General features: G+C 34.9%; 1 protein-coding gene across 1 annotated transcript in view; it reads left to right on the plus strand.

Moving 5' to 3' along the window:
* Nucleotides 1-23,869, plus strand: part of LOC108545127 (roundabout homolog 2-like) — a 176,818-nt gene that overhangs the window by 116,524 nt on the left and 36,425 nt on the right. Inside the window, 6 exon segments of the mRNA XM_017896612.1 lie at nucleotides 1,089-1,271; nucleotides 7,497-7,539; nucleotides 8,982-9,109; nucleotides 14,227-14,508; nucleotides 19,786-19,813; nucleotides 19,815-19,940. Of these exon segments, the coding sequence (XP_017752101.1) occupies nucleotides 1,089-1,271; nucleotides 7,497-7,539; nucleotides 8,982-9,109; nucleotides 14,227-14,508; nucleotides 19,786-19,813; nucleotides 19,815-19,940 (790 nt within the window).

A 23,869-nucleotide genomic window follows, 5' to 3' on the forward strand; every position in this document is an offset into this window, starting at 1 on the left:
AAAAAAAAAAAAAAAAAAAAAAATCATGACTTCAAAGACTATGATCTTTTTAATATATTACAGTGCTATAACTAAAACAGGGAAAATCCCACACATTCCTTTGATGTCATATGCTGAAATGTGCCATTTATATTTTGCTTGCCACTTACCTTTTAAAAGTCTTTGATTAGTCACTAATTAGGCATCATATTGACATTAGAAATCACTTAATTCCCAGTGTCTACATTTCTTAATCTGCTAAATAAGCCCATAAATCTTATGATTCCACAAGTTTAAGACCGATTTAAAATGTAGACTGAGATTTTCTTAATTATCTGAGAGGTCTAAATTTTCCAAACATGACTAGTTCTAGAATAATCTGAGTCCAGATTTAAATGTATTTCTCAGTAATGGAGACCTCAAAGTTAATTTTTAAGTTGTTCTTTAAATTTGGCTTTCAAATGGATTTTCAAATTAGTTTCAGATACTTTAAGGGAATATATGAGTTTCATCTTTTCATATTTTAATTATGCATGCTGATCTCTGTGAAGGCTGTTTACGTAATTGTCATTGTTTTGTATAGTAGTTTTAATACTCTCCAGAAAATTAAAGGATATTTGCTCAAAATAAGCTCTTTGGTAGAATATTAAGGTTAACATTAAGTTACATGTTCTTGTGAATTACAAACATTTGAATATGGACAGTGCCTCAGCAGAAAGGCAATTTCCAAGCACCCCATGTTAAAGTTGTCATTGCTGTCTTAAAATGAAAACTATATTTAAAACACTATGTAATTCAAGATAAGTTATTAATTCAACTCCTAGTACTATTTTTATAATTTATAAGGTGATAAATCAATATTTGGTTGTGAATCCATCCATAGCAAACCACAACACAAGAGGTCAGTGTTCTTAATCACATTTTCAAACTCATGATTGAATTCTTCTTTTGAAAATTATCAACTATGCTTATCAATACTTGTTATAGGCTCAAAATAAAACAAGTATTTCCTGCCTTCAAATAATTTTTCTTCATTTTTGATGCACCATGTTTGTATTCCTGTGCTTATTTTTGTTTGAATATATACTAATACTATTGTTTTTCCACAGGGAGACGCAATGAAGTTGTCATTACTGAAAACAATAACAGCATAACTGAGCAAATCACTGACGTGGTGAAGCAACCAGCCTTTATTGCTGGTATTGGTGGTGCCTGCTGGGTAATTTTGATGGGTTTTAGCATATGGTTGTATTGGAGAAGAAAGAAGAGGAAGGGACTCAGTAATTATGCTGGTAAGTGACTATTTCCAGCTAAGAAAATCTCTTAATCTGTAGGAATGTAATGAAATGAATGGAAGGATTAGAAAGGAATAACAAATGAGTGATTTTGGCTTATTTTAGAAACCTGCACTGTAAAATGCAATTACACTCAACATGCTTTAATGCATTGCTCTTGACTATATCACTTTATAACCATGAGGCAAAATCATTCTGCTTGTAGCTCCAGTGAAGCATAACAAGAGCACAGACTGATAAAAATGCTTAACTGTTTTTCTCAACTAGTTCTTTGAAATCATAAACTCACACACACACACGGACACACACACACACACACACACACACACACACACACAATGTGTTACATACTATGAAGCCATGTTTGAGAAGTGGATTTATGCATGAGCATTACTTAAATGTTCAGGAAAGAAGAACGTTTTGAAATATAGCTTTGAGTGTGTCAGGATGCAGATTACAATCGGAAATGTCCCTCGTGAAAAATACCGGCAAGCAAAAACCTCACCAGAATTGATAAGACCGATGAGGCATGAATTAAGTGATTTCCTGTTCACTTCAATAGACTCTGATTACAATGCAAACAAGCAGTATTTTAAAAGAAAAGGAAAATGAAGGAAAAGGAAAGAAGCTGAAGCAGAACAATAAAAAGAAGACCCTAGATGGTCTGCATGTTTACAACAATGTTTTCTCCTTAGAATCCAGGACAGAGTTTCCAGGGTGTCTTATATCGTGGCCTTCAAAATATCTCCATGGTAGAGAGATAAGAGAGAGGAGACACAAAATTGTAAAGTCAGTGATTGACAGAATTAACTCAATACTGAAGAGATGTTCAATTACAATTTTAAGTGCAGTTTATTTTAAATATTTTCAACAACAATAAGAAATATCTCACATTTCACACTTTCTAGAATCACAAGGGACCAATTTTAATTGGACATGATTTTACAAATATGTAAGAAGTTTTTGAGACATTGCATTCAATCTTCTATTTCTAATATTAACTTTGGTAGGAAGCATAAATGTCTTAGTAACGGATTTTGACAGAGGCGTCCTTGGTTATTAAGCTTTTAAGATGCTGTGGCTTGTAGGCTCCTAAACTGCTGAGAATGTGGAAATAGTGCAAAATGCTGAGTATAACACTGACTTGGTTGCCTCGCTTGTTATTTGATGCATTTATATGTTTATGATCATTTGATTATAGCATTGTAGCTTGTGTCTATATCTTATGAAGATAATATGTATTAGTTACTTGATAGAATACATTTCCAGGACTAGAGAAAGTAGTACAGCATATCCATTGACAAGAGGCTTCCATGTGTGGTGACGTGCCATCATCCTGCCATTCTCATTTCTCATTGGTTGCTGCCTCTCTGCTTCCTCATAATTTGTCACCCAAGTGCTGTATCACTTCAACAATGAGGGATTCTTTGCAGAAAGGGGTGCTAGGCAGTAACTGCTGAGTGTCAAAGTCTGGAAAATTAATGATACTTTAATGTGCCTTCTTGTTATGCAGTCCAGTTCTCTGCCTTCATCGCTGAAGGTATTGCCCATCAACCTTTCTGTTTAATCAGCCACCATGTGATATTACATCTCTGTGATACACTTGTATAAATCATACGAAATATAAGGAGTAACTGATTTAATTCATGGACTATTTGGTGTTTATCCCTTTGCTTGACGTTAGCAATGATAATAAAAAATTGACTATGCTGGTCAGTTCAGTGCAAAGTTCTAATATATTCACATTTGGAGTGTTGCATTTTTATCCTCCGTATTTCTTCATTCACTCACTCCTTAGAAATAAAATATCTCTCATAGGTATTAAGTTTATACTGTTAGTACAATTACACCAGAGAGACTTTTCTTCTTTTTTTTAACAGCAATTCTTTGCACAACCTATGCACTTAATTTGAAAATAGATGTTGATCATTGAGCTTGACAAGAATAGTACATTTCCTATTACAATTTTTTATTGTTATTGATACTCATCTGCTTGTAGAAGAACTGCTAACTCAGAAGGTGCTATGCCCTCCAGGTATTTTGGAATAAGGCCAAGCCAGAGAGAAGCCTTTCAGAAGTTTTATACTTAACTGATAGATGGCTGACTCTGAAGATAACAGATTTTATGAAGCTCAGTAAATACAAACAATTTAATGTGAGTGAACAAATTATGTGAAATGCTAAACACTTCACATATAGATCTTAAAATCGTCAGTGAAATATAAATTATTGGACAAAACCATCCAAGGCACTTAAAAGATTTGATGGATTTTTTATACTCTGATTATCTGGGCTGAGTTAGTGCTTATTAAAAAAGGATTAATCTACATTCATATGTGAGAAATAGCTTATTGGGAAAGGGAGTGAGGCTTGGCTGCAACAGTAAAGTTTCCATTTGGAGTAGGAAAATGTGACCTACTAAAGACAGGCACTCTGAAAGCTTCCTCACTCAAAATGTCAATTTACCACAGTTATGTTTTCTCCTCTTCTACCCCAGTTGTAGCAGGCATGAGGTTAGGATTAATTCTGTGAGGTCATATTAGAGTTATTTTTTGGATGCTATAACCTTGCAAAATCTCTTTGCCTTATATGTGTTGCAGAAATTGCAAGAAATTCAAAATGTTTTCAAAAACATTTTAGATTGTGGTGTCTGCAGAACTTTTTGGAAACCTAAGCACTATTCAGTTAGTATAAGCTAAAATATTCCGTATGTAACTCCTTGAAAGTTCTTAGTTTTTGGATAGTAGCAGAGACTTCTGATTGAGAGTCACAGTTATTCTGTATGTATCTCTAATAAGCACAAAGTTACTACTCTGTGATTATCAACATTGCGATGAGAACAAGATTGTCTGACCACACCCAACCCTTCTTACAGCTTCAAGGCAAACACTTCTTCAAAATGAGAACCACTTCAAAATAGCTTTCAGTTTGATGTGGCGTTTCATTTGTATGTTCGTCTTTCTGCACACACACAAAACACTGGTCAAAATGCCAGATATGATTTCCCTTTGAGGAGTTCTCATTGTTCATAGTTATTTGTAATCTGCCCTAAACCTCATGATCTAAGAGAAGTTAGTTACTTTTGATCTACTTTTCAAAATAGAACCAATCTAAAAGTTTTGCAGCATAAAGTAAAAAATGAAACTTGGAAAAGTGTTCCCTTTTTTTCTCTTCTTTAAAAACACAACTAAACAACCCATTAAGAGAAGGGTTTTAAAAAAAAATTCTGACAGAAATAATACAAAATGGAAATTTAGATTTTGTACTAAATTATATGTGAACCTTTTTAAGGTCATCAAATACTTACATAATGTAGTGTGAAGTTTTGCCTTGTGTCATTAATATGCAGAGATACAGAGATAAATGTCTTTACAGAATATTTTGACACCCTATTGGCAGTCTAGAATCATTTGAAAACCATATTTTAATGGTGATGGGAACAGAAACAGAAAATAGATTGTCCCAAATGCTTAATATGAAATATTTTTAAATTTAAATTATTTTGCTCACGGCATTTAATTTTCAATTGCCAGATATCGGCCATATATACTATAGTGTTCATACGCTAACAAGTTTGCAAATTAACTTTAATGTATTATGTGTATATATGTGTATATATATCTTTTTTTTTTTTTCCTGAGACAGAGTCTCACTCTGTTGCCCAGGCTGGAGTGCACTGGCATGATCTCAGCTCACTGCAACCTCCGCCCCCAGAGTTCAAGCAATTCTCCCACCTCAGCCTCCCGAATAGCTGGGATTACAGGCACTTGCCACCGTGCCCGGCTAATTTTTGTATTCTTAGTAGAGACGGGGTTTCACTGTCTTGGCTTGGCTGGTCTTGAACTCCTGACCTCGTGATCCAACCCCTTGGGCCTCCCAAAGTGCTGGGATTACAAACGTGAGCCACTGCGCCCGGCCTCATGATATATTTTTTATAAGGTTTTCAGTGTTCTATTATAATACTTTAAACTTTACATGTCCTGAAGAATTTGCCACTGGTTCATATATTAAGTTAAGTACAACTCAGTGTTTGTACCTCTGCGTCTGGTGTCCTCCTTTCCTCTAATATTATGTCTTGCTCTGGCAGTAACAGAAAGTTTGAATGGGACAAAAGAGCATCTAAATTAGGGAAAACAATTTAGCTTCTCACATATCTCTTAAACAGCACATTCTGAGGTGTAGCCCATGAGCATCTGCTTATTTGCATATTCACAATAATATTCACACCATTATCTTAACTCTCTTTCAACAGACTAAAACAATCACTTGATAGTCCATTAAGAAAAAACCACAAACTAGAAAGTCACATCAGATGGAAGGCTAATTAGCTATACTGTTTTCACATTGCGTGTGTACTAATCAGGCATTTATTTAATATCTCCAGTGCTCAATTTTTTGCATTAATTATTTCAGATTAATTCTTTTTTGTTAAAAGCAGTTATTAAAGGGGCACAATGTGGGACAGATGCACTGCTGATTCCTGATTCCGCGCACTTCAGTGAGCCTTCCGCATTTGAATTATTTCATCTTCGAGCATGTGCCTATAGCCAGTGCTGAGCAGATGCAAAGGTTATGTCAGGATTGTTTTGCAATGCATTTGAGATATTACAAGTAAAACTGATAAGGCAGTATATTTCAGGTACCAATAAGAAGTTCCTGAGAGCCCTGATACGCTTTACTGTCCCATGAAGACTCTTGGAGTTTATAATTATATTACCTGGTTCTGATATCATAAGAGATAATATTAGTAGATAACCTTAAAGGAGGGACTTCATTTGGAAATTTGTAAAATTTAAAGAGTCATCACCATATCTGATAGCCCAAACTTGAGAACAGAGGAGTTATGGAGAGTTATTCAAACTAAGAAGTATTCACTATGTGTATATATTAAGTGGCAATATATCTTCTATTTACTTACAAATATGAATCAACTAATGAAATTTCATTTATTTTCCCCTGTACTTACCACATTAAAAAAAATCATAGTAAATATAATCAACGCCTTCCAAAGATAGGGTTTACCTGGTGCACAGCAGTGAAAATGGTATTTTTTTTCCTTCATCCTCAGTGATTGGTTTAGCCAATCCACGTTAATTTTGGTCAGAATTGCAGGTTCATTGCACTTTTGCAAGCTGTACACTTCTAAACACCACATTTCTTTTTAAAAATAATTTTCTAGTTTGCCGTAATGTAATGACAAAATTTGATCCAAACTAATGTGAAGCTATTTGTAGACTTTATCCTACTAATAATGGATGTTCACATTCCACCGCAGTAAAACTAAATAACTTTGAATACAGTTTACTGTTTTAGAACCTCTTTGTAACATGCAAAGTATATTACCTTTCTCAATTCTGAATCATTTTGGAGTCCAAATACCTTTGGCTGCAGAGGTTTGGACAATGGATGACAGACCTGAACTGATAATAACATTCTTTGACCAGTCGTTAAAATCCACTTTCATGTTGTTGGCTTTGTAGACTTGAAACTATTGACTGGAGAGAGTGGATTCACTGGATTTACTGGCTGTGGCTCTGGTGGATGCTTACTGGTGTTGCTAACAAGTTCCATAGTTATATGGAGGATTCAACTTTTCTGATCACTACATACAATTAGGAATATATTCAGTATCAATTATTTGAAAAATTCATTTTTGTGAGCATGTTATTCTCTATTAATTATAGTTCATGTCTGTTGTAATTATCACTGTTTATGAGGGTCACAAAAGGATTTGTGGTGGTGAAAAATCTGTAGTCAGTAAGTATTTGTTTTTCTTGTTTCATTGGAAGGACATAACACGTTGGAACTTCCCTGCTTCAATTTCTATTATGAGTGTTTTGCCTTATGCCTTCTAATTAGGACACCTTTGCTTTAAAATTAAAAATCTTGATTTGATAAATTCACAATAATGTTACAATGATCTTGCAATGTCACTATATGTACTAATTGTAACAGGTTTGACATTTAAATATGAATTGGTTCTTTAACTTAACCTTGGATTTGGCTTAAAGAATTTTGAAATGTCCTATTAAAATTGGGGCAAATGATAGTTTTGCCTTGGGCCAAACCACTGTTACTCTCTGTACAATTATGTTAATTATATTTTGTTAAAATTCCCAGAGGCCGCAGCTCTAAACTAAGGGCCAATTGGTAGTTGTTATTAATTGTAATTAATATTGACTACTTGTGCGTGCACGTCTTCCTTTTTTTCTTTTTTTATAGTTACGTTTCAAAGAGGAGATGGAGGACTAATGACCAATGGAAGGTATGCTAAGGAGATTGATTCATTCGTATTTTTTTTTAATCAGGACTGGGAAACACTATAGTAAGAGGCTATTATTGTAATAAATGATCATTTAAAAGTCTGAGAATTCTGGGAGGAATTAAATGGCTTAGCACAAAGTTTAATGATCTATCTGTTGTGCACTTTAGAGGAATCAGGTCCAGATGTTTCATATCTCCCAGATGCCCCTGAAGAAATTAGTAGTAAATATCACATGGAATGTGTTCATTTGTTAGCAGGGTGTTTATTGCATTAATTAGACATTAGCAAATGAAGTTGCTGTTGTTTAAGACTCCTTATTGGCTCTCACTAAATTGCTGTGAGTGAACAATTACACATAATCGATCACAAAGTAAATGATTCATGGATGATGAATAGGCTATAGATTGATAGGACTGGATTCCACAACTTTGGATACTCAATTGAAATTGATAAAAGCTGATAACAAACTCATATATCCTCATCTATTTTCCCTTTGCCAATATGGAGATTGTAATTAGGCACTGGTAATAACTTCCAATCTCCCATGTAATCAATATTTTAGCAAAAAGAGATTAAGTCTAATGAGAGCTTGTGGATGTAGCAAGAAAGCAGTCGGGTCTTCTTATTGCAGTTTCCATAGAAACATATGTTTCTCTTAGGGATTGTACCAGAAGGGGTCTATCAAAAGAAAAGTGTAATGATTATAGATGTTCTATTTCTGTGTAAATATGCTAGTAATCTGGAAAGGAATCAGAATCCCATCTTTTATATTAAAGAAGGGAGTTCTTTATTAAATATGACGTAAAGGAAATTTTCCTCGTAGACTATACTCACATGCTGGCTCAGATCACAGTGTATCTTTTATTACCTTAAAAAAAAAAACCCTTAATATGCCCTTGATATTTTGCAGTTTAGAACTTGGAAATGTGCTATTGATGGAGAGTATAAATACTGTTCATTAATTTCGCTAAGTTCCTCGTTCCTCGCCTCCAAATCAAGCGTGAAGGGTCGTAACAAGGGTTACAGCCTAGAGGGGACAGATATATAAGGGAGCTGCAGGAATTGAGGAAGGAATAGCCCAAAGTTTTAGAAATGGCTGACATAGACAAGTCACTTTGAGCAGTTGTTCCCTTGAGGTGCCAATTTATCATCAAACCTTGTTTTGGAATCCTAGTATGTTACTGATTCCTACCAGTTTCAGGGCAGACACCGGAATTTGTTTGGACATGGACAGAATCCCGGGCAAGGACTCCCTGTGTCCACTGTTAATCTATGTATAGCCTTAATGAATTGCTGGCGTTATTTAATTCTAGGGAGTCTACATATATTAATTTGAAGTCAATTAATATCTTCAATTTCTTAACCCTTTATATTGCATGAGATGGGTGTCAAAATCTTGCATTGAGCTCCATGTATTGATTTCCTTGTCATCTCTGTTTTAGCCGTCCAGGTCTTCTAAATGCTGGTGATCCCAGCTATCCATGGCTTGCTGATTCTTGGCCAGCCACAAGCTTGCCAGTAAATAATAGTAATAGTGGCCCAAATGATATTGGAAATTTTGGCCGTGGAGGTAAGTTGTGTTTTACAAATACTATTATTTGAGTTCTCTCTCTTTTTTTGGCCTTCCTGGATTTTTTTTAAAGAGACATATCAGAGAATATTTACTCTCATAATTAAAGTTAATGAAACATATGCACCAACAGTGCTGTACATTTGCTAAATATTTTAATGTAAAACTATTTTGTCTTTATTACCTTGAATAAAACCAAACTTTTAAGGAAGCTATTACTAACCAAGATGATAAATATTTATAATATATTTGTTTGCAGGATTACTAGTACAAGATTACTGAACTCAGAAATCTATTTTGCTAACTAGGGCTTATGGTTTTGGACTAGAGGTTTCCCTTCTCTTTCTCATTTAACATGTATTTATTGAGCATCTCCTGTGTACTTGGCGCTATGGTAGACCGCAGAATCTAATATTGATATAAAAAAGATGGTCCTTGCCCTCATATAATATGTCATGTAAGAAATAGACAATTAAGTCAATATAACATGTTGAGAGAGAACTTTTCTGTAGTTCCACAATTAATAACTGGTATCCAAAAAAAAAGACAAAAAAGTACGAGGTAGATGACATGCTAAAGCCTTCAAAATGTGGTGCCAAAGTCCTCTCCCTGTGGGTTTGTAAGGAGACAGAAGTAACCTACTGCAAAAAACTACCACCTTCCCCTGCCTTCACCTTTTCATCCAGTCAATACGAGAGAGCTTTGTTTAGAGAATGATGAGAGGAGTAGGGAGCTCTCTGATCTCAGTGTGGCTTGGCAGGTTCATGTGAGTTTTCCATTGGTGGAAGATTATGAGAAGGGGAATATATATATATATATATTTAGCACAAAGCTTGGCATACCATCAATGACCAGGCATGAGTGGAGTGAGAGAATGGAAAGTAAGTTACATGACTCCTCAGCTTCCTCTTCCATTTCTGTAAGCCAACACACCCCACTTAGGACTCTCATTAGACATTAAATATACTTCAACTGCCTTTCCAGAACCCCACATGGGATGTCTACCAATTGGGAGTAAGAAAGCTCCATGAACAGAGTATTATTTAAGTTGATACCTGAAGCAAGCTTAAAAATGAGTCAAAAGTATGAAAAAAAAAAAAAGTGTGTAGAAAAGAAATTGCTCTATTTTAAGTTCCAGAAATAAAAGAGACATTGACCTACTTGAGAAATGCAGGAATTTCCTAATGACTTGAGTATAAAGTACGAGGAAGCAGAAATGGTAAGAAACATAGAAGGATAGCTAACAAAGGACCTTTTAAGTCACATACAGAGTTTAGGCTTCGTTCAGAGGGTTATCAGAAGCCGTTGATGGATTTTTAACAGGAGAATGCTGGGCTCCAAGTACTGTTTTAAGTCATCCAGCCTGCTGCTGGATGAAGAATGGAGTAACAGTAGAAAATTAGAGTGATTAATTAGAATAGTGCTGTGATCCAAGCAAAGCTGTATGAATTCGCTGTAAGATTTCAGGACTTTTAGAATTAATGAAGGAGGCTCAGGGCTCTGTTAAATTTTTCTGAGTCCATTATAAGCCTCGATGGGTTGATTTCATATGCATAAGTATATAACCAGATTGACTGAGAAGAATATTCATAGCATTTTCTCTTTAAGAATGGATTACCACTATGTTTGACTATATTTAAAATTGCATTTCAAATAATGAAGCTACTAATTATTGCATAACTCTGCATTCTGTCAGTACCAACTATGAGAAGGGGAATATATATATATATATATTTAGCACAAAGCTTGGCATACCATCAATGACCAGCCATGAGTGGAGTGAGAGAATGGAAAGTAAGTTACATGACTCCTCAGCTTCCTCTTCCATTTCTGTAAGCCAACACACCCCACTTAGGACTCTCATTTGCCCAGAGACTCTGGCAGTGGCCTCCTCCCCTAAGTGACCTGACTGTGAGCACCTGTAGGCTATCACTTTGCCGTGGGTAGTTTCTGTGCCTGAGCACCTGCTCATCAGGAAACAAAAATGTCCCTCCCCTGCTATGTAAACTGATTTTGTCAAAAGGAATTCTGTTCCCACAGCTTCTATCAGTCAAGGAATAACTGCCTCTTTGACCTCTTGTATTCTTATTGAAATAATATGACATGCTACTGTTTTATCAAGAAGTAAATGCTTACAGATGGAGAAAATGAATTTTCAGTTTCCACAGGCTACCTTGACATCTAAAATGTCTCAGTCAAATTTAACAAAAAGGTACACTTGGAGATTTGCAAGGTTTTTCTTCCATTTTCACAATGTGAAATATCTCAGATGAACAGCAAGGCCAAGACAACATTTCTGTAGGGTTGACTGTATCCCTTATCCATGTGATAGTCATTTTAAGCATTTACTATGTGCCAGAAATACTGTTAAAATTTTTTTGTATATTTTAATTCATTTTACTTGCATACTAATGTATGAAATAGATAATCATATTTCCATGTTAAGGCACAATAAACTAAGATTTCTGAAGACAAATAATTTGAGATCTGGTTGTAGAAAACTCTGCTTTCTGTTGTAAAGGTGGATTCACATGTATAACTATATAACCATATTCACTTGGAAGAATAAGGATGGATACTGACATTTTCCCTTTAAGAATAAAATGACAATAAATGTTTGAATGTAATAAAAATAGTCCTTAGAATAATAAAGTTACTAATTATAGCATAAATCCACATTTTATCAAAGCAAACCATAAAAAATTTATTTAATCATTCAAGTCAGCAAGTGCTTACTCTCTTCAAAACACTGGGTGAGCAATTATGAAAATGCAGACATAAATCCCATATGCTCCTGTCTTCAAGTGACTTTATGATGCAGTGAAGGAGACAGTCATTCATACAGATAATTATATAAAACAAAAGGAAATAAATGTGAGTACAAGTATAACCAAGGTGCTGAAAAACTACAGAATGAATTACCAATTCCAAGTGGAGGAAGGCTTTCTATAACTTAACGGTTTCAAACACAAGTGTTAACAAGCCCTAGTCAGACAGTCTAAAACATTAAGGATTGGTAGGTGGGGACTGCGATCAATGGAAATCGAAAAAAGAACTGCTAAAGATGGCATCACCTATTTCGGTCTAGGCTTTTGGGAGAAAGGCCGGCCCAGAGTTCCAAATCATCTGATATTATAGGACTCTCCTTAACATCCAAATATTCATGTGCAATAGTCCAATATTTCGATGTTAGAATATAATTCAGTTTATTTTTTGAAAATGTAGGGATGATCAAATCATATTTGAAGACAATGTGCAGCCTAAAAATCAATACAGAAGCACTTAGACTTAAAGGCTGACTATAATTTTATCTAGCAGGGAGAGGAGAGCTTCAATTTCCAGAGCCATAGCATTAGTTGTATAGCAATATTATGTAGGATTAGATTCTTGGACCACTTTTCTTCATTGTTTAACATTTGAGCACACAGTCATTTGAAAAGCTTGCCATTGAAATGGCTTGCAATCCACATCTAAAGCTTTGGAGAACTTTAAATTCAAAGTGTGTGAAATTGGAGCCCACGTTGGGGAATCATGTATATTCACTTAATATTCATCAGTGAAGGACATGGTGGAAGCGGCAGAAACGAAAGTCTGAAAAACCACCCAGAGTGAAGGATATATTTTCACCAATTTGGATATACTACATCTTAAAAGGTTTTGAGAAATAAAAATAATATTAACACTTGAGAATGCAGTATGCTTAACATCAAATTTTGTAATTAGTACATAGCTCAAAGAAAGAAAGGCAAGAAAGTAGTTGTGAAGTTCTGAAATTCAAAAATAATGTTACTTGCTCATACAACCTGGTGAAATATTATAAGTTTAAATATGTTTAACAATTTCCCTGATATACATTTAAGATACTTACTTCAATATCTTAAGTATATATCCACTCAATTATAAAACAAGTTCCAAACTTCAAAACCTTCATAAAGATTTAAGTTATGCAGTGTACAAAATACAGTCTACATTTCTTTCTACAGTTGCTAAAGAAGACAGTTTTTAGCTTGGGTGAAATTCAAAAGCAAAAGTAATATTTCTATAAGAATTGTTATTTCAGGTACTATTGAGTGTCAGCTAATCTAAAAGTTTTAAGATAGTTGAACATGTCCTCTAATGAAAGAATGAAGTGATTTCATGACCTCAAGTCCCATGAAATGAAGCTTTCAGAAGATAGGTTATTTTAAAATGTACTATATAATAATTAGATTCATTTTAACTATACATGATTAAAAATAGTGTTATTTAGTGATTTCTATTTTAGATTCACTCGGTATCTTTCTTCCAAAAAGGGGAAATAGGAGCTCAGGAGAGAGGCGGAGGTTCTGAATTATAAAGCATCATGTAGAAATAATTCAGCATACCAGGATGAAAAATGGACTGATTGATATTCAGTGTTGTTCCTGAAGTTTAATTTTACTCTAGCTGTGTTACAACATGAAACAGTCATTCTCTGGTTCGGAGCTGATAGCATAAATTAAAGTCACCGATCACAGAGAATGGGCTTTCTATAGTTAAATTCTGTTATATTGTGCAAATGACTTATACATGAAAATTTTCCTTTGTTATTCAAGAAAAAAGAATGCATTCTCCATTTCTGGAGCAATGAAATCACACCAATAAGTGGCAAGTTATAACTTCAAAAAATGTGCTTGATAGTCAGTGGGGTATAATTTTGGAAATGTTAGCATATATTCAGCAGTTGTCGTCCACGTCTCTTGGGATAAAGAGACGTTTTTCATCTGTGGGTTGTGGATTCCCTATCATTGCTACTGTAAAGTGCTAACACTTTCCTTGGCTCTAAAACAGAGTGAACAACTGAAAGCATTTTTCAGTAGTGAAGTATGCCAACCGTCTCATTCACGGTTAAAGAAAATGGGGGGAAGGGTGTTTTAAGCAGTGAGACGTGAAGGGCGAGCAGTAGGCCTGCCTGTCACTGAGGCTGATAGCTTGGCGATGGTTGTACATCATCTACCCTTCAGTGGCTCATGAAGCCCATCTCAGCTGAAATGCAAACGTGCAGTGTGACACACTTATTTTTCATCTTCAATCCTGATTGTTTGGGCTTCCGGTGCCTCATTACATTGTTTCATTTCCCTATGTTCACCGCACCACAGATGTGCTGCCACCAGTTCCAGGCCAAGGGGATAAAACAGCAACAATGCTCTCAGATGGAGCCATTTACAGCAGCATTGACTTCACTACCAAAACCACCTACAACAGTTCCAGCCAGATAACACAGGCCACCCCATACGCCACGACACAGATCTTGCATTCCAACAGCATACATGAATTGGCTGTCGATCTGCCTGATCCACAGTGGAAAAGCTCAATTCAGCAAAAAACAGATCTGATGGGATTCGGTTATTCTCTACCTGATCAGAACAAAGGTAACAATGGTGAGTCAGGTTTTTGTTTCCTGAGGAGTTATTTTCATAGCATTTGTGCATGAGATAGAAATTAGTATTTGTTGTTCGACTTAGTGATTCATTACCAGGTTTACCACCTAAACTAAAAAAAGATATCGGCATGTTTCCAGTAACTTGAATAATTCCTACCACCACCACCACCGCCACCACCACCTCCACCACCACCTCCACCACCACCACCGCCACCTCCACCACACACGAATGCCAATCGGTTTCATCTTTTAGCTCTTTTTCAACATAATGATCAACAATCCATCTCTACTTTCATTAGGACAGGGTAGACAAAACATTCCTCCACTCTCCCACATCTGCTTCTGAGTTGCTAACTGCATGTTCTGCATGGGCTTGTGCTGTGAACTAATCACATGATGCCACTGTGACCTCTGCCCTTTAACCCTTAGCCTTACTTTACATTCCTGACTACCGATTGGCTGAGGGATTGTCTAATAGAATGCCACACAACCAGTCTCAGGATTTCAGCACCACCAGCTCTCACAACAGCTCAGAAAGGAGTGGCAGTCTCTCAGGTTGGTCTCATCACCGTAAGGAGAAATATTTGTTTGTCACCAGCATATGACCTGTGTTCCTAACAACCATGAAGATATACTGAATCACAGCTCACTGTCAGGCATTTATCTGTCAAATGGCAACAGTTTATGCTAATGAAATCATGCCTTGGTGGGATAAAAGGGAAGAGAAAAATCACTGTCCCCTTTTATATACTGACTCTATGAGGATATATATAAAGAAAAATTATGCCATTCTACTAAATACGATTCATTAAAGAACAGAGTAAAGAGAATTTTGTGATAAAAAGATCATACATGAAAATCAATTCCATGTTATAGATACCAAAAGATGAATTCAACTAAAATGAAAATGATTTTGGAGTGCTTCAGAATATTAGTATATCAGTGATGTACCTCCTATTTTTGGACACGATTTCAAAATAGCATATAATAGGATTTGTTATCTATTGAATGGTATTCTACTGCACTGTACAAGAAAGTTAATAGGGGAAATTAATATTTAATTTCCAAAAAATCATACAATCTTTGATATTGATAATTCTTTTATGGTATACATTTTAATATGTATTTGAGATATATCAGATGAACTGACAATCTATAATGTCGGTATCATATAGCACAAATAGAAAGAAACACCTTTACTGGACAAAAAGATATACCTATTGCAATGACTTATGCGTGACATTTTCCTGGCCCAAAGATCCTTACCTGTAAAATGAGGAGGTTGTAGTAGACACACTCTAACTTTCAACCATGACATCTACATTGTATGGCTGATGACTTTGTGCATTTCTGATTTATTCCATGACCCCACTTGTTGAATTTGTTCGAATTAACTGTATGCTATTTGTTTGTACTGAGCTTTTGTTTTATTTTTTTAATTACAGGTTATTTGTAAAAGACTAGAGTGTATTATGGCATGTCACAGGCTACCAGGCATCAAAGCCATAAAGAGTTAAACTTTCCACATCATTAGGGGTAACATTTTCTAAATCACTTTTCCTCAGGAGATGGAACCCTTTCAGTCTGAACATGTGAATGCTCCCTCTTCCCTTCAAAATGGGTCATTTGCTCTTCTTGCCTGTTGGTAGAATTAGCTATATGATAGAATCCAGAACATTTTAAACATCTGTTATGAATTTAAACGGGTTTAATAATACAGGAGAACTTTTGTAATGACCTTATGTGTCATTTAGACTGCCATTTCTTCATAATAAGTCTCACAAGTGTTCTGAATAATTAAAAAGTAATTTATCCTGGGCTTCCTTTTTATTTCATTAAAGATATGCAAAGTCACATGCAGTATGTAAAAATAAATCTATATACTATAATCCATGGATTACATAAGACTTTTAAAAATCTTTCTTTCTTTAAGTATTCTATATGTGTTGATTGCTACCACCAAGTTGTAAAAGTTGTCTTTTGAGTGATTGTAAGCAGAACACAATTCACAATAGTGCTTAGTGCTTTTTCAAATCCATTAATCTCCTGAGTGACATTTACATATATCTATGAATTATATTAACTACTTCATCTACATTTGAATACAAAATTACTTAAATCGATCATAGAAAGCGTTCTTTAGTAGGTGAGAGTGAAGTGATTATTCTCTTTTTAGTTTAGCTCAATTGAGTTTAATATTAGGGTTTTGTCTTATGCTTATAATCACAGGTGTGTTTCCTAAGACTTAAATTTAAGATCAAACCACCCTGTGGAGAGCTAGTCATATGGTATTATAAGATTTTCCTAATTTGTGCATAGCAATGTAAGCAATTTAAAATAATCACAGTGATAAAAGTGGACATTTCTGAATTATTTGAGTGAGTGTGTCACCCTCTTTGAAACACTTAATATTTATTCAATACATAAGTTCTGAGCACTTCCATTAAAATCTAACCATTAAAAATATAAAATCACCAGCCTGGGTAACATGGTGAAACCCCATCTCTTAAAAAAAATACAAAAATTAGTCAAGCATGATGGCACTTGACTGTATTCCTAGGTACTTGAGAGGCTGGGGTAGAAGGATGCTTGAGCCTGAGAGGTTGAGGCTGCAGTGGATGTGATTGCACTACTGCACTCCACCTGGGTGACACAGTGAGACCCCGTCTCAAGGAAAAAAAGTATATATATACATATATATTAATATATACACAAATTAAAGAATTTATATATGTAAGTCATTAAAATACACTCCCTTAAAAGATAATATAGGCAATTCCCACCTTAAAATGATTGAAGGTTCTTTGTTTGCAAGTAACAGCAACAGACTGTGGCTTACTTCACTCAGGGTTCAGATCTCAGAGAATGTAAGTGGATTTGGTTCTGTCGTATGCTCTCCACCATGCTGTGAACCTACCACTGCTCACGGCTAAAAGAAGTCAGGTGTGTTGATTTGTAATCCTACATGCACTGCCCTTAATGAGAGAGCAGAAAGTTCCTCAAAAGAAGAGAAAGTGATTGGTGGATAGAAAGCCTTCACACGTCTTCTGTGAATCGCTCCTGTTTCCAAAATACATTTTTAAATATGTTTGGAAGAGTAGGTAATGAATGGCTTTCTTGAACTTTGGACAATGACTTCAGCAGAATTCAGGGCTCTAGAAGTAGTAATTTCCAGTAAAGAAAGCTGCTGCACTCTGAAATCTGATTTTTCTTTTACTGGGTGAATATGGACCACGTGACACTCAGAATGCACCTCAATTGCTTCATTGATAAAACGGAGATGCACGAACTTGTCTGTTTCTGTCACTCAGTTCTGGTGGTGACCACCTAACATTTCTAAAAGTACTATGGAAAACGAAAGGTGCTGTATATTTTTAAATAAATAAGGAATAAAGGAGGTGCAACTAGAGAGAAAGCTGTGGAAGACAAATAGCCCAATCTAGTCCCCTTTTAATCATTGAAATAGAGTTCTGATACTACAACAGAAGAAATGGTTCCTGTGTTGTAATTTTGCTGACTCATCAGGAAACAAAGGATGAAGGTTCGTCTACCTTAAAGACAAACATTACAGATTTATATTCAAGCAAGTTTATTCTTATTCTGAGAGTCAGGCTGTTTGTGGGATACTCATGGGGCCTGGAGAAGTTGCGAATAAAGAAAGCTTTAGAAATAAGAGGAGCTGGGTTTGCTCTAAGATAGAGGATATGGGAAAGAAAGAACACAAATGAGTGGCATTTATTGAAAGTTCTGTCCATTCTGAGTAGTTGATATGCATTGTCTCTTGTAATTCTCAAAGTAACTCACAGAAGTAGTAACTCGATATCTGTTTCACATGTGCGAAAATGTAGGCAGTAACTATTGAGTAACTTATCCAGTAAGTGGGAAGCTGGTCTGTAAACCCAGATGTGAAACCTTATCCTCTAAGCAAAGGATATCTGCTCTCCTTCCTCCTAAAATCTTTTATTCTACCAAACAAGTACAATAAAAGTCAAGGTGAAAGCAATTTGTGTGCAGGGATGTTCTTCGAAATGTGTGCGAAGGTGCACATGCTATGTGGAAAACATACACAATTTTATAACTGGCAATAAAGTATATATCTAGTTTAACAGTTTTATCACTTCCCGGTGCTCAAATATGTTCCTGTTAAATTACATAATATTCGATGTGGCTGATGCAGATGAGTAATTGGTAGAAGTAAGGAGAGAAGTAGGCTTCTAGTGATACTATCATATATTGCTAAATAGCCCTGCTTCAAATAGTTTTTGCTCACAACTTGTGGTTCCAGAAAGATGAAGTCCGAAGGATCAGTAAGATTTTTGGCAGATACTGCTGTAGGCTGTGGTGGGAGTCACAGAAGTTACATAATGTCCCCTGAAACGTCCTTTGTTATTCTGATCCAAGAAGTGCTCATTCCTCATCTAACTGTGGTCCACTTTTAAGGAAGAAGCTTTATCTACTTAATTTTGAAGAGTAAAACCATGGCACTGTCCAAATGATAAATTGTATTTTTTATATTTCATTAAGCTCCATGTAATCCTAGATATGGCTCATATGCTGCCAGCTTACTTTCTTCTCATGTTTTGCGCATGAATTCATTTGTAATGCAATGCTACTGAAACTGATTACTGTATTAATTTTTCCTCCTTTTTGGAATGTTATGTTATGCTTAAAATAGCTAAGAACTATTCACATATGCAAAATAATTGTGCTATTCATTAGTTAAAAGTCTATAAAATGTATCTTCGGAAAGTATTTACAGGTATTTTCTCGATTGTAGCTGATTGATTTTATCAGTTACTTTTGAGATAAAATTGGTACCCTTCCTGGATTAATTAAATTGAATACATTCTAAGGGAAAAGTTTAGCCTAGATCCTTACACCTTGCATTTTCCACTGAGAGAGATTATGCAAAAGAGCATTATAAGTGTACTAAAATTTGACATTTAAAAGAATTTGTTATGGCCCATTATTTCCTCTAACAATGAAAATGTGAAGGCAGCAGATGTGAATAAATCAATAAGCATGCTTTTGATACAGCAGCCATGTTTTTGGTTTATTCGGCTCTGCTGTTAATGCACTGGGAAAAAAAAAAACAGTATCATTTTGAGTGATTTATAAAAATGTTTTTCTGATTATATCATTTCATTGTTTATAGCTTTTAACAACTCCAACATACTGATTCTGGTGTTTTGAAACACAAATACATCTTGACGTCTGATGTATTCTATTTATTCTGCTATTTGGCATCTCTGAATAAATATGTTATTACTTTCAGGTGGGAAAGGTGGAAAAAAGAAGAAAATAAAACTCTTCTAAACCACAGAAAAACAATGGATCCACTTGGGCCAATGTCCCTCTACCTCCTCCCCCAGTCCAGCCCCTTCCTGGTACAGAGCTGGAACACTATGCGGCGGAACAACAAGAAAATGGGTAAAGATATTTCATATACTAACAAAATGGCCAGGGCTCTCCTCTCGTCTCTGTTGTTCCTTTTTGCCATCATCTTATGTTCTCTTACTGTTTCCTTTGGCCCCCACCACCATGTTCATTGCATTTTCCCCTCTTTTATTGTTTGCGCTGTCTATATATTTTTCGCTGGTAAATACAAAACAGCACATATTGAGGACTGAGAATCCTTGGCCTTCAAGTGCCTTAGATTGTCTGCAATCATGATAATGCAGCCTCCATTTATAATATTGCTTGTTAGTTTGAAAGCAAGTACCCACAGCTCTGTGAACTAAAGAGCCACTCCTGAGAAGGGCTGAAAAGGGAATTAAAATAACCTGCTTCATCATCCCTTGCAGTTCTCTAATGACTTGATGCCTGGCCGTAGCAGGGCGCCACTGCAGAGCTCCATCACAATGGGATAATTGTAGGGACCTGGCCAGTGGGTAGAACTTTAATCATCAGCTCCGATGGGAACTTAGGGGCCAGAGCAATTGTAGAGCCGATGCACACTCGGTAATGGAACCTTTTTAAGTCGCAGCATTTTCTTCGAGGGCCTTGAAATGTGGCCGGTTTCCTTAGTCTTTCCCAAATGTCTCACAAGAGCGGGTTTTCCTCTGTTGGTTTAAGCCTTAATTGATTTTAAATACAAAGACACTGATACTTTTATCCTCTAATTTCAAAAAAAAAAAAACACTGGCCAAAAAATCATACTGTTTCCTTTTCCAGTTGAATAATTCTGAATGTTTTGTCTTTCTTATCATTCCCAGGTCAGTGTTTATTTTGACTGGGCCTTTATGTAAGCTAAAAATATAGATAAAAGCAGTTCTCCTTGTCGCAGGATTTTTTTTTTTTTTTTACTTAGAAATATTTAGATATTAAAATAAATCCATTCATTTCTATAATGGTTTTTTTTTTGTCTTGGTTTAAAAAAATCACATATACATGCTCATAAATTTTTTCTTCATCCTCTTTTATTTGTACATAACTCTTGTCTTTGAGGTCTTCAGATTAATTTTTCTAACTAGAATTTTCTATGTCATAACATTAGCTTCCTTTAATGATATCATTTGCATTTTGATAAATAAAATATATATACACATATGCTCTATATATGCAATGTATATATGTATACACACACACACTAATATTTTTTGTCTATGACTTCCTCTCCCTCCAAAAGCCTTCATTTGTCTCTCTGAGATTGTGGCACTTATCATATATGCATATATTGTTATTTTAATTCTTTTAAGTTCACATTTGAAATGGGAAACTAAAAGCATATTCTGTGTCCTCTTTCTCTAACTTAAAAATAAAATTCTGTAGATGATCTTAATTTGTATTAATGTTATAAATGTGTCAGTGTCACATGAATCATGAACAATGAAAAACCAAAGCTGTATATTCCACAAGAAAAGATTACTACAGAGCTTAGAAATCTGCATTTTAAAAGCTGTGTAGTCAGAGAATACAGAAATGGGGACTTGTAAAACGGGAAGAGAAAGTAGTGCTGTTAAGGGTTATATGCATAAAGTCTTGAACTCATATAACATGAAAACTGTGGATAATTTGGAGTTTTCTTTTCCCACTGAGTCTACTAAATAATACATAGACTATAGTAATTCCTGTAACCCCCTGCAATAAAACTAATTAATTCAAAATCAATGCTAAACTTCTCACTTTATTTTATTATCTTGCAGTGGAATTGGAAATATTCATGAAATAATAGATGGAACAAATTTTTATGATTTAACACAAATTATTTTCAGTATAATTAAGATATAAAACCCAAAATTGTTTCTACATATTTGGAAACTTTATTTTATGTATATGTATTTTGAGTCACTTACATTCAGTTCTTGTTTGTCTTAAATACCTAGTATTTGCTTAAAAAAAGTTATCATTCTTACTAAAATAGTGGTTAGATCTTAGTCAGTAATATTGACAACAAAATTCAATTTCGTTATTTTTTGAGTTCAGTTTTAAAAGGCTGACACTTGAAAATTATTATTTAATTGTTTATAATAAAACATATTTAAAGTTAATATAAAACAACAAATACAAATTAATAGATTTTGGCATGATTTTGTCCATTTTTTGATGTATTCTTTATACTTCTATGTTTTCTAATTGGTGAACCATATGATACTGAAAAAGAAAGATTATTGAACACAGTACAGTATTCTACTGTTCATAATATTAAGTAATTCACAAAAGAAATCTTCAAAATTGATCTTCTAGAAAACTTTTCTGTAATTTAGAACCTTCATAATTCAGGTTTAAGCTTTTCTTGATATACAAAATATAAAAACTTCAGATACTTTTTTTGCTCCTGATACTTATTAGAGACCAGACACTAAACATTGTCTTGCTCCTGACACACACACATGCACACACACAAACACACACAATTTTGTATGATAAGCCCTAGCTGAGCAATGTGGAAGAACTAATGATTTCCCTACAGAAAGGGGCAATTATATATACTAGGGAAGCCTGGGGAAAGCTTGTAGAAGTAAAGTTTTGAGGTGAATCTAGAATCATTTATTCACGAATAATAGAAAAACATTTGGTAGCTGCTGGATGCCAGGCACGGAGCCAAAAATAAGGACAAAGATAACAAGAAAATGTCTCTGTCCAAAAGTGGTCTAGCATGAGAATAGATTGTTAGTCAACAGCTATAACAAAATTGTACTGTTGTTGTGATTTTCTGTGCGAATGGAGACAAATTTCCCTGGCCAAAGACCAAAAAAAGGGAAAAAAAAGACAATAAATATAATACAATGAAAGACAAGGAAACAGGAAATAGCAAATAGCCCCATTAGTCTTCCTTTTGAATTCCCACCCTCTTTTAGTGAAGGTTATTTGCCTGCGTGTTTGTGTGATTCCTAACGCTTGCTCCTCTATTGTGGTACTCACGTTGCCCTTCACTGCGTGTCTGTGTCCTTTATCAGTTTGTCACTGATGTGTGAGGCTTGTTGAGTTTGAAAACTGCACAGACTAGGAGATAATCTAAGAAGATGTTTGAAGCCAATTGTGGAGCCTTGTATGTCACATTGGAGTCTGAAGTTTGAGTACAGATGATGGATTGGAGGATGTGAGGCTGGGGCAGGTAGATAAAGCATGGAATATCACAGTAGAATGGTTAATATCATGTAAATGATAAGGGAATAAAACAAAGCAATGGCAATGGGATGGAGGAAAGGTAAGTATTTAGGAGATATACCTAGCTAATGGTAATCATCACCTTGAAAATATTGTCTCTAGTTTTTTGTTACAATATTTAGTATTATTTCTAAAAAGCTTAGCTATCATCAGTTTTCATTCTAAGCCTTTCCCCACAATATCAAAATAAATATCAAAATAAAATAAAAAGTATCAGAATATCAAAAGTTACCAACTACCCAAAGAAGAAAATTATTTGTTAATTCAGTAATATAGCAATGATGGCAATGCTTTATCCCATCAATATTCTTCTCTCAGCTTGACAAAAATATGTCAAAATGTATTAATCCCTAGCTATAAATACAGTGCATTTTATGATAGTCATATGATTCTAGGAAGAATTCAATGGTAATTAAATTGAAAAGTGGGGCTTTTCTTTGCTACTGCCATTAGAGATTGGCAAGCTTCTGCCAGTGTTGAACTTTATTGTATTTTTATTAGTAATTTGGTATTTGTGTCTGGCCTTTTACAGGTTCATTCACATGCAACATTGATTTGTTGTCATCTTTATCATTATTTGCCAGGCAAGACAGATAATATGATGCCTCATAGTTCACTGACAATAAAGTCAAAGAACAAAACCTTCTCCCAGAAAGGCTGACCAAAAGATCTTTGGTTTGGCATTAGCAGCATTTTCACAGTCTTTTCAATGTTACTACAAGAAAAAGTTGAAATTCTGTCACTCAAAT

This window comes from Rhinopithecus bieti, unplaced genomic scaffold, assembly GCF_001698545.2.
Source record: "Rhinopithecus bieti isolate Rb0 unplaced genomic scaffold, ASM169854v2 scaffold_27898, whole genome shotgun sequence".
Taxonomy (NCBI): domain Eukaryota; kingdom Metazoa; phylum Chordata; class Mammalia; order Primates; family Cercopithecidae; genus Rhinopithecus; species Rhinopithecus bieti.